Consider the following 15,197-nt stretch of genomic DNA (forward strand, 5'->3'; position numbering starts at 1 on the left):
GCGTCTGAAAGTAGACACACATCCATTTGTCTGGAATTCATAATACAGTGTGCTAGACAAATCAGCCTGTCCGACGGATAGAAAACAACAAGCCTTACCGGCTGCTAGGCCTTCTTTAGAATGAACCCCTTTACTAACGAAGGATCCTACAGAGAGGGTTGATGAAGGCAAGTTCAAAAGGAAGGCATGTGATTGCTGAGGCGACTAGACAGCATTCAGCATGGTGCAAAATAACAACAAACAACACTATGTTAAGACATGACATCCTACCACAGCCAGTCAGGACGTTTCCCATCCTCCAGCGCTTCACATCCTCAACCGCCGGCCAGGAACAACAGTGGTAATGGAGATGATGATGATGATGACATTACATTTAGTCATTTAGCAGACGCTCTTATCCAGAGCGACTTACATTAAGTACATGGACATTCCCCAGTAGGGTGAAGTGCCTTGCCCAAGGACACAACGTCATTTGGCACGGACAGGAATCGATCCGGCAACCTTCTGATTACTAGCCCGATTCCCTAACCGTTCAGCCACCTGACATCCTATGTTGATGAGACATATCAAACCCTGAGTAGGATGACCTCACAGCTTTCTACACCTAACCCCTTCAATCCATCTCACAGGTGGGCACACTCACTTGATGAATTACCAGTAATATTAGAGGCCGTTTCCAAAGCTTACAGTCGTGGCGGCCTCTCCTTCCTGTCCAATACTAACCGCATTAGTGGAGGCAGGCTTGCACAAAGGAAGCCATTTAAAAACAATTTGGGCCGAACGTGGAAGAGAAGAGGTGACAGGTCAAACCCAGCAGCCATTAAGGAATTAGGCAGCAAATTGATCTCAGCTTTCTTTAACTGAATTTGAATCTGGGTGACAGCATCCCCCTTGTTTACCTTTGGGGGATCACTTGTGTTGTTGTTAGTCCTCCACCACAAAAGAAGAACGGCCGCCCTTTCCAAACAATGCCGAAAGGAAACGGGTCGACCTGGTGAAATGCAGGAAAATGGAAACGGAAATATCGAATCTTATGTTTTTTGGGGGGGGGGGCTACTGAGGTTGAACTGAAAATCTATAGCTTGAGGTATAGTGTTCCATGAATTCGATGTGCAGCTGGCTGACTTCAAGAAGCTTTGATCTGCCTCAAATCTTGGATTTCAGAAACACTGTTTGGAGGACAGTGCCCAAACAACTTTGTCTATCCCCTCCCAGATGAGTTGTCCCAGGAGAGCATCTCCACTACATGAGTCGAGTGTGGATACCCCATGCTGGGGCTGATAGGGTAACCAGGGCTGGATTCACTAACCAGGGCTGGATTCAGACATCCACAGTTTCACGTTCCCTAATCCCTGTCTTTCTCTTCTTTACTGTCTGAATCAAGCGAAACGCCTCAGTCACAGACTGGAATATTCCCCTGATGGATCGCTTTTTATAGATTTCTACATCGACTCAGCCAATCCTTGAGGGAGATGCGAGTGAAAAACACGACGGCGCCCGCCGTACTCTACACGAGCACACGTGAACGGTGATTTCACCAAAAGCTTTTTCAAATCTACCGACTTGTGAGTCATGAAAGACAGTCTTATCATTGGGTTAGGGTTCAAACTCATGGCCAACCCATGTTAAGGAATGAGCGTGCAGTTCTCAAACGACACTGTTCAAGACTGACACATCCAGAACCCGCCCACTGATGTCTAATCCTTGTATGGACGGAAGCGTAAGCCTATCGAATATCCATGGTAACCATAGCTGAAACCCCTTCACCAGACATTCAACACTAAAGAAGATTGAACCCCTGCCGGTTCAGTACGTATGGATTAAAACCCATGTCCTGTCCCAGGCTGTATACTGTGCAGCACGGCTGTTTGTGGAACATCCCAATCTCTTTGTTTATGTCTCAGATGTTGTGGCTTGTTGGAAACAGCAGGCTGGTGAGGTGAAAGCAGAACATTCCAGTTGCAAAGCTATCCAGCCGGTGGCTATAAGGCATAAGGGCCACTGAATCTATACCGCACAGAGCAAAATAGCTCAGAAGATAAACAGATGATGAAATAGATAAACCAGATTTAGAAAAATGTCGAAATAGCACTGCAATATGGTTGTCAAAACCTGAAAGATGTGTGAAAACACGCTTTAAAACAAACAAAGAATCAGCGTATAACATGAAAGTTATAATTGTAACATAAATGAAAAGGAAGCGCTCTGAGATCCAACGAGCAGGCTAATAGGCAGTAGACTGAAAGAATCAATTCCACAAGACAACGAATGAGAGCTGGAGCCAGCCATTATCAGGCCGGTCCCTCGGGTCAAATTGAATCCCAGCTCCATCTTGCCTCCTTCACCAGAACCAGACACCCCTCAACCCAAACCTTCAACCTCCACCCCTCAACCCCGACATCCTTCCTCCACCTCCTCACATTGGCCGATGTGGCATCCTTAAAAACTAGACCACTATTTAAGGAGAAATGGTTCCCATGGTTCTCTTCATTACTTCTGAGGGAGCCCACGTCGTTGCCTCGGAAATATCTGCCACTCCGTGCTACTAAGCAGAAGCAATTGTCTCCGACTTTCAATTTAGCTTTTCTCGTTTTCCAATTGCTTTGTAACACTTGTGTGGTGGAATGTTAAGCAATGGGCTGCCTGTCTGCTGAGACTGGGGCTGTCATAAAGCCCAAGTGGGCCACTACTCAGTGACCCACTTCTCCTAGGTCCTCAACTACATTTCAACTAACACTTTCTCTCTGTTCAAATACAGTAGGCCTCATTGCTATTCAAATACAGTCACATAGGTCATTTTCATTTCTTAAATAGTATTTATAAATTAAATCAATGATGGGTTTCTATGAACAGGCTGTGTACTCAAATGTGCCCTCACACTGATCCAAGTGGTCGGAAACACAAGCCCCGATTTACTCATTACAATGTGTGTTTCGACGTTCTACTCAACAATGCAAGTATTCATTGATTGTAGATTCGGATCATTAACAGTGAACATGCCTCCCCCCATGGATAACTCATTTGCAAACAGACAGAAACCACATTGTGATGTGTGGAGTGTGTGTAAAAGAGGTGGAGTGTGCATGTGTCTTCATGTGATGGAGAGAAAGAGAGAGGAAGAGGCAATGGTAGCCCGATCCCAGAGACTGGCAGACGAACACTTGTTTGTAATTTGTTTACTGTCAGTGGCAGCTTCCTGTAACCATTACGCCAGTGTACTGTGCCAAAGAGGGCCATTTCCACCTTGCCAATCCAGCCAACCCTCTACAGAAGTGAGGATGTCTCCTGACAGGCACTTCTGAGTATGGTGAAAGGATATCACTTAGCAGAATTTCATCGACCATCCACATAAAGAGAGCTATATATGGCCTGTGTTGGGGGGGTTATTATTCTTTTGTATAATGGCTAAATCTGCATCTGAAACGTGTAATATATATTTACATGTTTTATTATACCTTGTGATGATATTTAGAAGTAGGAAAATTACGAAAGTTTACTGAAAACTAGAAATCAAACTGTTCTCTTTTTTTGGTGTGAATCCGACTCTACAGACTAGCGCTATCTTGCCACCTTGATCGTCCTCGGGGTCACACCAGTGAGGCTACGACTGTGTTGACACAGTGAGAGTCTTAGGTGACAGTGGAACCAGGGACGCTGACAGCGTCAAAGGAATGTGTGGCTATCTCAATGATTTCCCGCTGGTCGTGAAGTTTTCCAAACCTCTATAAGAGCACACAACAGCTAATTGACTTCACTGACAAAAAGCACAGTGCCCAGTGAAACAAATACTACTACTAACAAAAGCCACAACACAGACAAGACACTCAGTATATAGAACATGCTCCTTCCCCCTTCATGACTTACCCTCACTGTCACCAAACTGTCCATAACAAGTCCATTGCAACAAATTCCTCAGAGAAAAGCCCAGAAGCCGTCCTGTCACTGTGTAGAGCTATAGGTTAAGGTATTCAGCTGGCTAGCGCACTTAGCGCTTGCTCCCTGTGTAGACAGAGGCACATGCTGTGGTGAAGGGGGGTAAGGGGGAGGTGCCGGGTGCAAAAACAGCAGATTACCTCCCTGTGTCATCTGCTCCTAATGACAGCTGACAAACTACAGCAGCGCAAATCCTCCCCGAGCCGCCCGTCAGCCTCCAATCCCCTCCCCCCTGCTCCTCCCACGACCCCGCCTCCTCGGCAGGGGGAAGAAGGGAGGAAGAGGGACAGAAACAAATAACCCAGCCACTGAGAGAGGAGCAGGAGAGCGAGGAGGAGGAAGCGGAGGCAGAGGAGCTCCAGTCCTCCAAAGTTATAACAGCTAGCGGTGTTCGGGGAGAAAAAAAATAATCATTTGGACGTTTTGCCGCAGACCCGGCCCCTGGTGAAAGTGCTTTCCCTTTTCTCTTCCACTCTCAACTGAGATAATGCTCAAGTCACATGATCCTAAACAAGCAGCCAAGGTCAGGGACATTCACCATGGGCTGTTTTCGAAAAAAAAGGGGAGAGACAGACACGATCAGAAAGAGTGTGTAGAAAGAGGGAAGTAGAAGACATGAGAGAGCTCCGTTTTATGCACACAGGAGAGGAAATCACGCACACACACACACACACACACACCCCTCTTGTCACTTTCACTTTGCAGCTTGTTATGTAAGCGTGTGGAAGTACAGGCCTTCCGAGAGCAGTTATGTCTTTCAGTGGACCAGTATACCAGTCCTCTGCAGTCCCATGTGAATCCAACGGGCTATGGACAATCACACCCCCAAGACCATGGCAAATGCATTCAAGCAGGAACAAATGGTTGGATTACACACCAATAAGTGGATGGGTCGAAGCTGGCTTGCCTAACTCATGTGGACTTGGAGACTGCTTCAACAGTACCTAACAGAATGCGAACAGAGGCCCCGGGAATATGAGGGTCTGGTCACGTGGCTGAGTTGGGACTCCCCGGACTCACCTTGGCTCTAAATGAGAAGCATCCTCTGTTGGCCTCTGTTTGGGGTACGCCTCTAGGCATCACACACACTCAGCTCTGCGAACGACAAAACACAAGCAGAACTGACATTCGATTGTGACACACAAGCACAGGATATACACGCGAGCCTGGCTGGCGCGGGGCGTAACCCCCACACATGCCCCCACTCGGGTGTTGGAGGGCGTGCGCGTAGCGCTGGAGCGGGTCACGTGACCGCGGGTCACTCGTGTGTGCGCGAACAACACTGAAGGGAACAACAAAAAGCTCCTACTATCGGACACCGTGAGGAGAAGAAAAAAAAAGGAAGCTTCCTTTTTTCTCGCTGGCGAGAAGCTAACTCTAAACATCTGTTGGTGCTTTCCAGAGAGTGTGTGGAGGAGGAGGAGAACGAATAGAGTGGGAGGTTTGTCCGGGTGGATGACAGGTGCTTCTCGGCCAGCTGGAGGAACAGAAGGGATGACTCCCTCGCCACCAGCCACACTAGGAGGCACCTGCTTCCACACACTGACACTGAGGAGTAGGAGAAGGCCTGTGACCTGGTCCGACTGAGCAGGAAGTAAAACATTGAGCCCCATGACGAGTAGTTGGAAAAAAGATCAGGATTTCATTGCCAGATGCGACTATTTCGTACTAAGTATTAGAGTGAGTATGGTGACACGGTCACTGTGGTTAACACTTTTTCTCCGGCAAGAACACTGTGTGTTTTGTGTGTGAGAGAGTGAAATACTGGACTGTAACAACAGTGTGTGTGTGTGTCTGAACACATGCATCTCTGTGGCGGGTGTTTATGAGTGTCAGACCGAGAATTAAAGACACAGACCTGAGTGGAGCTGAAGTTCATAAACATAAACATTTAAGGGGAACCATTCCAGCCGTTCAAACAGAGACTTCACGACTTAGGTGCCCCAGACACCAGCTGGTAAAGTCTTGCATGGCCCGAACAAAAGCAACCAGTCAAACTGGTGTTGGGTTTGCTGCTGTTCCACACACTTCAACCAAACCCTGTCAGATCCCAGACACACACACACACATGGATTCTCCACAGTCAGGAGCATCATGTGATGCTGTTTGGCATGGCTCCTCTCCTGGTGACCTCCTCCACTGGGGGAGGGAGGGAGAGGGGCAGGGAGGGAGGGAGGGGGGAGGGGCAGGGGGAGGGAGGGAGGGAGAGGGGGAGGGAGGGAGGGAGGGGGGAGGGGCAGGGGGAGGGAGGGGCAGGGGGAGGGAGGGAGGGAGAGGGGGAGGGAGGGAGGGGGGGAGGGAGGGAGGGGGGGAGGGAGGGGGAATGGGCAGGGGGAGGGGCAGGGGGAGGGAGGGAGGGAGGGGGGAGGGGCAGGGGGAGGGAGGGAGGGAGAGGGGGAGGGAGGGAGAGGGGGAGGGAGGGAGGGAGGGAGGGGGGGAGGGAGGGGGGAGGGAGGGAGGGAGGGAGGGAGGGAGGGGGAGGGAGGGAGGGAGGGAGAGGGAGAGGGAGAGGGAGAGGGAGAGGGGGAGGGAGGGAGGGAGAGAGGGGGAGGGAGGGAGGGAGGGAGGGAGGGAGAGAGGGGGGGGAGGGAGAGGGGGAGGGAGGGGACAGGCAGCTCCAACACCAACTGTCCTGAAACTACGTGTTCATTTCCCTCCCTCATACATCTTGGCTGACGTTAGCTGTCATTTTTATTTCAACGGGACATAAAAAAGATATCCAAGATCAAGTTCTCTAAACTAATGTACACCATTAAGGTGCCCAATGTTCTGCTAATCCTTGATCTGTACAATGTATTTTTTCCTTTAGAATGTACCGACGGTTTTGAGATAAATAGCTTTACAAAAAGTAGAATAGTAGAAATAGAAAAGCAGAAAATGGAATAAACTGTGGCGGTCTTGCCTTTTCATGCACACACATCTGCCATCACTTATTCACTCACTCACTCACTCACTCACTCAATCACTCAGTTCTCCATCAACTGCACATGCGCAGACACACACGCACAAACAGTGAAAGACCTACTTCACAACTATGATTCATTCATGTTACTAAGCAACCTGCAGAACAACTCACTGAGCCAACCAAATGTCGTCTAATTCTATTAATAAAATTCACAAATTATAATCTTATGACATTGTCTCGCTTTCAGCCTTGAGGGAATCCATTCTCCGTTCTATTATTGCTATTTTAAAGTGAGACACATTGGGAAGGTATCGTTTATTAAGTACAGCACCTTGTTCATGAAAAGGAATAGCCTCAACAGTGAGTCATGTGGATGACTTGCTGTATAAACCAGACAAGGGGGCATGAAGGCATTGAGTTGCTGTACAACTGAATCACAAAACGATTGATCTAAGGGACTTAAGAGGTGGTACTATGATCGCCGATCGTCGTTTCCAGTACCTCAGGGAAGGCCACCGACTTGGTCCTTTACACATTTTCTAAGGTTGAATGGAAATGGTGCTACAAACTCAAAATCAACCAATCAGGGGTCTTGTGAGACATAGTTTGTTGATGAGGGAGGTAAGGGTTAGAGCAAGAGAAGATTGTGACAGCTAACAGCAAGTAACAGCACAGCCCAACAGAATGAAGAAGAATCCATATTGTTCTGGAAGCAAAGAGGGTCTGAACTGATGCAAAATATGTGTATTGTACCTAGATAAATGTGCCAGTGTATATCACAATATTACATCGCAGTATTTTGGTATGGTACTTGATAACTGCATCCGCAAGTCAACACCACTCTGACCACCAAAATGGTCAAACTACACAACACACATTATGACTTCATTAGCACAGATATAAACACTCAGACCAATCATGGACAAACACATAGCCCAGATTCTGATTGGGCAACATATAGCATGTCGATAACCAACCTAGATGTCCCCCCTCCTGATCCACTCCAGCTTCCAAAATACAAACTGATACCTGTCAAAACCTGAGCTCAAAAAAACACAATGTGAAGCGCCAGAAGGTGTCTTCTCAAGTGGCGTGTGCTTTTAGACAGGGTCTGACATGGAGGCTGTTCGGTTACGGTCACCAGAGCACTGTCACAGAGCTGCAGAATTATGGCCACCGCTAAAACCAAATTAGCACTTGTTATGCAAGCCCTGGACTTGGCTCCCTATCCACCATGTCATGCTACTGTTTCACTCACTCTGTTTGTGCAGTGCAACCTACCAACTCAACATACTTTGATTAGAGCGTACCGAACAATAAAGACACACATTTCTCATGTGAACAACCTGCCTGGTTGTTCACATGTGCGAGCAAGAGTGCACTTGTGAATTCCTTTTACCTGAATTTAAAAGGAAAAAGGAAATACACAGCATCGAATCCTGATTGTAGCCATGTTTTCCAGTGCATGTATGGTGCGGTAGTGAACAAGCACTGCAGACTGAATTCTTGATCTGTCAATGCTAGAAAGGACAGGTTAAATCAAGACAGACAAAGCTTAAAAGCAACACTGCTTCAAAAAAACATGGGTTTAACTAATATAGGCTGACTTTGCTGGTTGACTGACTCTGATTATCTGAATGGTTGGCTGAATGGTGGATTGACTGTTAGAGGACTAGATGGCCAGGTCAGTCAATCTTTGCCCGTGGCCAAGTTAATCAGATGAAAAAATGTTGTAGAGGGGGTCGGGGACCAGGATCAGAATGTTGACACAACTGTCTCTGCAGTGTGACATCCAGATGGCAGCTTTGATGCATCTGTATATGAGGATTCCAAGGGAGTCTCACTTACTATATACACACACACAGCAAGCAAGCACAAATGCAAGCACTCACCTGCAAACAACTATCACTTGACTGTACATTTTTTCTTAAATAAGGATTAAAACATAGAAGAAGAGCTAGTGTGCTGTGTTTGATCAAAGGCGGACAAAACTCCTAACTGAACATGACTGACTACTCTGTGGACTAAACAGCTGGGGAATCTTTTTTTCACCACAGAGGTCTCCATTAGCAACATAAAAATTCCAATTCAATATCAAACATAAATATGATATTATTATACTGTAGTATGCCGTTTGATAAGACTGTCATACAAGAAGTAATGTACAATTTCTTATAATCTCAGGAATTTGCGTCCAATTGAAAGAATTCCAGTGCTAAAGCTTACTTTTTATAATAAGTATAGTGCTTATTGCAATCAGAGTGAGCATTGATGTTGCAATTCAATTTTAGAAGGACCTTTTTAATATGGATTTGCAAGTTGGGGATAAGCCTGCAGAAATCTGTTACTATTCAGAAAACTGCTCTGTCAAGTCTCAGACTCCCTCCCCTCTGTTGCTATTGGTCCAGATGCTTTTCCAGCTCTCTTACAGTTAGAGGAATTCAGGCCAGGAAGATCACAGTTAGGGCACACTGCCAAACCCACACATTATGTACCTAGGGCTCCTGGTGTTAAAGATGCTATATGAAAAAAAAGCTAAGCTATTAAAAAGCTAAGTTGGCATTTTCTAAGATTACACCTTTGGGGAAAAGTGGAAATGTGATTAAAACCATAATCAACAAACCAAATCTTTTTTTTTAATTTTTTATCGGAACCAAACAACCATTCATTTGATTCCTGCCCTCACGACTGGAAGGTGGAACCAACCAGATACACTCTTTTATATCCAATTATAACACTTACATTTTTTATTTTATCCAATAACACTAGGTTGAGTATAATAAATATCCAGTATACCACATGCAAATGTAGTGTGCGTGAACTGATACTGATTCCTATTTTCAGGGACCCTTTTAATTTCAGGAACACCATACTAAACTAGAAATTCAAAGTTTCAGTATAATCCTACACGTAGCAGTTATTCTGTATGAAACATGTCCTGCAGCAAAAACATCTCCTGTCCAGTAACATGTACCTATAGGCCTATACATGCAATATATACAGGTTCATGTGTGCCATCAATGTAGCAAGCATTATTCGCACACATATCTAGCCAATGCACATTTACTACTATAGGTGAGACATCTGTGAGTACAGAGTTAGGGAATCTGGTCTGTGATGTGGTGGGGCAATGGGTCTAGCTTTCTAGTTCACTCTGCAACACACCCTTTAACAGTAAAGGAACAAAAAAGATTAACAATGCAATTTCACTTTGAGTGTGGATGTTGTCTTGACTTCAATATTTAGAGTAAATTAGATTTCACCAACATCAGTAGGCCTCTAGTTGGCATAGTAATATTGTGCATTCCAACAGATTCGAATGGTATTCAGACACAATGAATGACATTTGGCCAAGTGGCTCCGATTCAGTACGCTATGACGTGTATCATGCAAGAATAAACTTCGAGTAAGATCAAGTTAACGGACCTGTAGCCTATCTAGTAAATTAACTTATGTCCAATGAAACTTTGCTTATTACGAATATGTGAGTTGTATATAAAAGAATCAATAGCGTTGGCCAATGTGAAAAGCGGGACACAGCGACATAAGTCGCACAACTCTGCTGAGGACACTTCTGTCACGTTCCCCCAAGCTCATGACGTCACTGTCAAAGGTTGATGAACAGTTTGTCGAGGAAGTCAAAGCCACATTAGTTGTTTCTGTGAATGTTACAATTACTTTGTTGCACTTCTAAGCTTGCAACAGTGTTTGACTATAGAGATATAATTTACAGACGGCTTACGTTATCCACAAGACTGAAATAAACAGTGAGAACGGCAAAAATCCTCTTTAACAGTCGTAAACCACAATGACGTTTGTTGCTCTTACAACTGAATTTATTTGGGTTTCAACGAGTCTCTGAAGAACTGAACTGCGGTATCTTACCTTTTATAATATTTACTGCTTTGGCTATAATTTTCTTATCTCAGATATCTTCAACTTTTCCTAACTAAACCCTCAACACGATGGATAATATTGACAATATTAGTCTATTTTTAAAAATCACCCCATGAAATATTAATGTTTCTCAAACTAATTTAAAGAGATAGCTCTCTTAACCGTCTGTCATACTCAAAACAAGTCATCCCGAACCACCTAAAGATATTGTTTGCTTTAAATAAGCCTATAGGACATCGCTTCCCATGATGAAGCTGACGTTATGAATCTTCTACGTAAACTAACAGCCCCAAATTGAGCCACTTTTTCTAAATATGAAGTGCACAACAGCCAGTTATTCTCTGTGAACTTACCTTAACTTGTGGTTATCGTAAATGTAATGTGCTGTGTCAGAACCTTTGGAATCAGGAATCAGCACTGATCAGCACTGCCGCCGCCGCCATATTCCTGTGATGACTGGGTGCTTGTTTATCTTACGAATAGACCTCCCCCACACGCGCAGGGTAGCCTACTAGTCCTCATTACCACAATGGAGTTGCTGTCCACAATGATGACACTGCAATGGTGTCTTACCTGTCGTTTAGAAACTATAATAGACGTTTAGAAATTAAATGATAATGAAAGTACCCATGACTATCCTTTCTATTTCGTATGTATTATTGGCTATCATTTAAAACTCAACCTCATTTGGTGGAAGTTAGAGAAAATGTATTTGATTCCATTTTAATGTATTATTATTTTATTTGTTATATTCCTTTATTTTGATGCGGTTGAAAGGTCTGTAGTCTTATGTGGTATTTCTTGATACCTAATTTCAACATTAAATGTATTACAACCATTAAGGCTGTCTTAAATGTCTTAAAAGAAATGTAAGAAATGTATCAAAAGTGCCTCCATAGTTAATGTTTCAACTACAGAATATTTCATACAGTGTCTGTGAAAGTTACTGTTACATATCAGGTGGCAGTCATGTGGAGGTCACAAGATTGAGAGCAGCTTTGTATCACACACAGTTTGAAGCAGCATGTCTTTAAGATTCACAATTATTATTGGAGTAAATTACAGGTTCTGTTTATCTTAGCTATTGGCATGGGAGTTATGATTAGAGAAAAAACAAACTGGCTAAAACAAGAAATGACTGTTCATATTCAGATAAAGATGACCACTATTAATTAACAAACACTGCCACCTGGTGTTTGCCTTCACAAATTACATAACTGAACTGCAAAATCTGCTTAAGTGTGGTCCATGTATGTATTATCCATAGTGATCAAGTACATATTACACATATTTATTATTAGGTGTTTAATTTCTCAATTCCAGTCCTACTTTTTCCTCATCATGAAAAGTGCTGCATATACAAAAATGTTTTGTCTTATCTTAATGTTTTGTGTTATCCAGTGCACCCAGGGCAACCTTTTTTAAATGCCAAATACCTTAAATCAAGGTCTGTTGTTGCTCTATATCAGTTGTAGTTTCTCTCCATTGCCCAAACTATGATGAGGCTTGCAGCATAAACCTTCCATCACAAACCTGCACAAATACATTTCTGTTTTAAAATATTCTTCCACTTTTTCAAATTAAGAATACTTGTCTACAACTATAATAAGGGCATCTCAAATGCAATGGGCAAATCTATCTTGAATGTTGTGTGTGAGGAAATCGAGATGTTAGTTTGTCCATCCAGCGTAGTTGTAGTCTATATTAAATCACAAGTTACTCTTCCATTTGTTGACTTGGGAAGAATCATCTGCTGAATGAGATGTATAGAAATAACATATGTTACGATTCGAACATGTTTCGGTATTATATAACTTGATATGGTTTCAATTATATTTTTTATGTTTGGTAGACAAAAATTCAATTTCAGACATACCAATAGATATTTTTCCCTCCTTTTCCAGTTTTGTCAGGTGATGTACAAGGTTGACTTCTGCTGCCCTATGGAGATGTACTGGGGTTTCCTTTTGCAGAGAAAAAGATAAATGTAGGTGTTATTGATTAAGCTTTTGGGACAGGACATAGATGAGCTCCACATTTTTGGTAAATATGCTCATCAGACCAGTACACTGTATCAATGCAGAGTATGAAAAGAAGGATGGCTACTTTATGACCCCCACCTTGTAAACAACTTTCACCAGCTCCATAGAGGAGAACGTCTTCTGCCCTGCCGCCTGGAGCACTGCAAGGATCTGTTTCTCCCTCAGGTTTCTGTGTGTGATGTACTCCTTAATCTTCGAGCCGGCATTGTGGACCACCGGGCCGTGACCTGCCGTTACCCATTGTAAAAACGTTGATGTGGTTCCTTTCGTATCAACATTCTAGCAATGCAAATTAACAACCACTTGTATTGAAGTAGTTTGAAGGATAATTTTTTTTGTATTCGGGGGGGGGGGGGGGGGGGGGGGGGACGACACAAGGGGGAACCTTGTGTTTTGAAGTGATTTGTATATTTAATCAACAGCAAACCTGGGTAAATCAAGTCAGCACTTGAATCTAGTAGGATGTGTAAGGACCTCATGTAGTCGTACAAGTCTTCAAACACAGCGGTTCCTTCTCCTAGGATGCAGTCTCCTGAGAATATGGCCTTCTCCTCCTCCAGAATTAAAGCCATGTGGTCATCTGTGTGACCCGGGGTGAACAGGACCCTGTGTGTACATGTGTGACCACAAACACATGAGATAGAGCAGATAGGAGAACTGGATTTAGCCGCTGACATCAAGGTGGTGGCTTGTACATAATGCATCCCGATAACAAAGGACCCAGCCTCTTAATAACTATAATAAATTCACTTTAATGTAGCCCCCTCTGTTTCTATGACATCTCCATCTTTCAGATAAGTGTATGTCCTTTCAGATCCTATTCTCTCGTGGGCTGGTGGGGAGCGAGGAAGTTTGCTGACTTGTAACTCTGTGGGGAGAAAACAAGAAACAAACGGTCAAACTGCGGTGTAGCATCCTGACACAATTACTCTCTCCGGTGTCAGTCAGTGTCACAATCTCCTGCTCCTCACCTCCACTTATGTCCCTGCAGATGTCAGACACGCCACCTGTGTGGTCATGATGCCAATGGGTGACAATGATCTCCTGGATGGTGGTGTTGAACTGGCTCAAGGCTTGTTTGAGAGAACTTATATACTCTGGGACTGAAGGCTCTCCTGTGTCTATTAACACTCGCCTAAAAGCAAGAGTTACTTATTTTGGTGTAACATGTAAGTTTCACACAATTTACTTTGATTGCCTTAGCCTAAAACTTCACTATAATGCTAAATAAAAAAAGAGAGTTCTAAATTCAATTACATTTTCCTATTACAATGTGTAGACCAGCGGCTGTTTAATTAATTACATGTGGAGATAATGCTAGTTCAACAGTAGCCCTCATAATCAGAAAATAAAAGCAATGCACCTTTTGCCAGTTCCAACTAAATATGTGTTGGTTCCTTGCAGTGTCATTGGTCCAGGATTACACCCAAGAATTCGCACAACTCTGGACGACAACTGCTCGATTCGAGGGATTACTGCACTCATAGCTCGCGATTCTCCGTTATGTAGAAGTATAGAATATATGTTTGTGAATAGAGTTTATAGAGTTCAAGTGTCAACTCAAAACGCTGTAGAGTAATTACTAATCAAACATTGAACAGATTAACGCCTCAAACTAATGACTTTTGAACTGTCAACGAAAAGGGTCTAACATGCAAAACTGTAAACATGACCCCATGTGTAACACTATTACTTCCGGTATGACATTTCATTTTGATTTCAATATAAAAGTCTCTTTTGAACGTCAATTAACCATGATGTTTTTACTGTGAATAAACCAAACGTATACAGTATCAAAGCATTGTATATATATATACCATATCACGGAGGAAAAACTGTTATTCAAAAGTCAAACAAAATTCTAAATGTCAGAAACAAACACGACGTGGTTACCAAGATTTGTCGGGAGGTGGGAGTATTGTCAAATATAAGCAGGAGGCGTGTGGTAATGTATACTTAAACCCTTTATTGTCCTTGTAAATTCATGTCTTGATTGGAGCACTACAATTACAATACACTTTGCTTTATCTTAACCCACTGTTTACTTTGTGCGTTCTAAACTGTTCAAAGTTAGCCTACATACATAGGTAAATGAGTGCAAAAGCTTTCCAATAAAAGGTCCTAATAAAATCATGAAGGGATAATGATAAAGCTAGGCCTACATTGCACAATAGGGCCAATTCATTATTATTTTTATTTGTTTGATATTTGCCTCCAATAAATTATGATCTATAATGATAGGACTTTACATCTCCATATTCACATGAGTGTTGAGAAGTAGCGGAGACCTTTCCTGAAATGGAACGGATTCCACATTCTGGGTATCTGCATAGGCTACTGTTCTTCTGCCTTCTCCCTTTATAATCACACAAATGGTTTCTCAGTCTACCCGTAATCTCACATTGTAATCACTCCGATAT

General features: G+C 43.5%; 2 protein-coding genes across 7 annotated transcripts in view; both read right to left on the bottom strand.

Moving 5' to 3' along the window:
* Positions 1-11,214, bottom strand: part of LOC124472483 (nuclear receptor coactivator 2-like) — a 30,289-nt gene extending 19,075 nt beyond the window's left edge. For 3 of the 5 annotated variants that reach the window (XM_047027348.1, XM_047027347.1, XM_047027344.1), the window contains exons 1-2: positions 11,089-11,214; positions 4,954-5,028 (exon numbers count right to left, since the gene is read on the bottom strand). The gene's annotated coding sequence lies outside the window, so the exon portion shown is untranslated. The other 2 variants (XM_047027345.1, XM_047027346.1) reach the window with 2 other exon arrangements.
* Positions 11,215-11,501: 287 nt separating this feature from the next.
* On the bottom strand, positions 11,502-14,474 carry lactb2 (lactamase, beta 2). Of its 2 annotated transcripts, none has more exons than XM_047027558.1 (7): positions 14,141-14,474; positions 13,749-13,912; positions 13,528-13,645; positions 13,205-13,383; positions 12,856-13,004; positions 12,612-12,699; positions 11,502-12,488 (listed from the first exon to the last, which is right to left on the bottom strand). In XM_047027558.1, the coding sequence occupies exons 1-7, from the start codon at positions 14,260-14,262 to the stop codon at positions 12,445-12,447; spliced, it is 864 nt and encodes a 287-aa protein (XP_046883514.1). In that variant the 5' UTR covers positions 14,263-14,474; the 3' UTR covers positions 11,502-12,444. The 2 variants fall into 2 exon arrangements, with proteins under 2 accessions (XP_046883514.1, XP_046883515.1); XM_047027559.1 differs by having other exon boundaries at positions 11,503-12,485.
* Positions 14,475-15,197: the final 723 nt, after the last annotated feature.

The sequence above is a fragment of the Hypomesus transpacificus genome, chromosome 10 (genome assembly GCF_021917145.1).
Source record: "Hypomesus transpacificus isolate Combined female chromosome 10, fHypTra1, whole genome shotgun sequence".
In the NCBI taxonomy this organism is placed as follows: Eukaryota; Metazoa; Chordata; class Actinopteri; order Osmeriformes; family Osmeridae; genus Hypomesus; species Hypomesus transpacificus.

Bases quoted from the DNA above. Each gene is read 5' to 3' on its own strand.
- lactb2 (XM_047027558.1), bottom strand. From the start codon at position 14,262: ATGAGTGCAGTAATCCCTCGAATCGAGCAGTTGTCGTCCAGAGTTGTG. The intron at 13,646-13,748 runs GTGAGGAGCAGG...TTCTCCCCACAG, and splicing joins CTGCAGGGACATAAGTGGAG to AGTTACAAGTCAGCAAACTT. The intron at 13,384-13,527 runs GTGAATTTATTA...ATGTACACACAG, and splicing joins ACAGAGGGGGCTACATTAAA to GGTCCTGTTCACCCCGGGTC.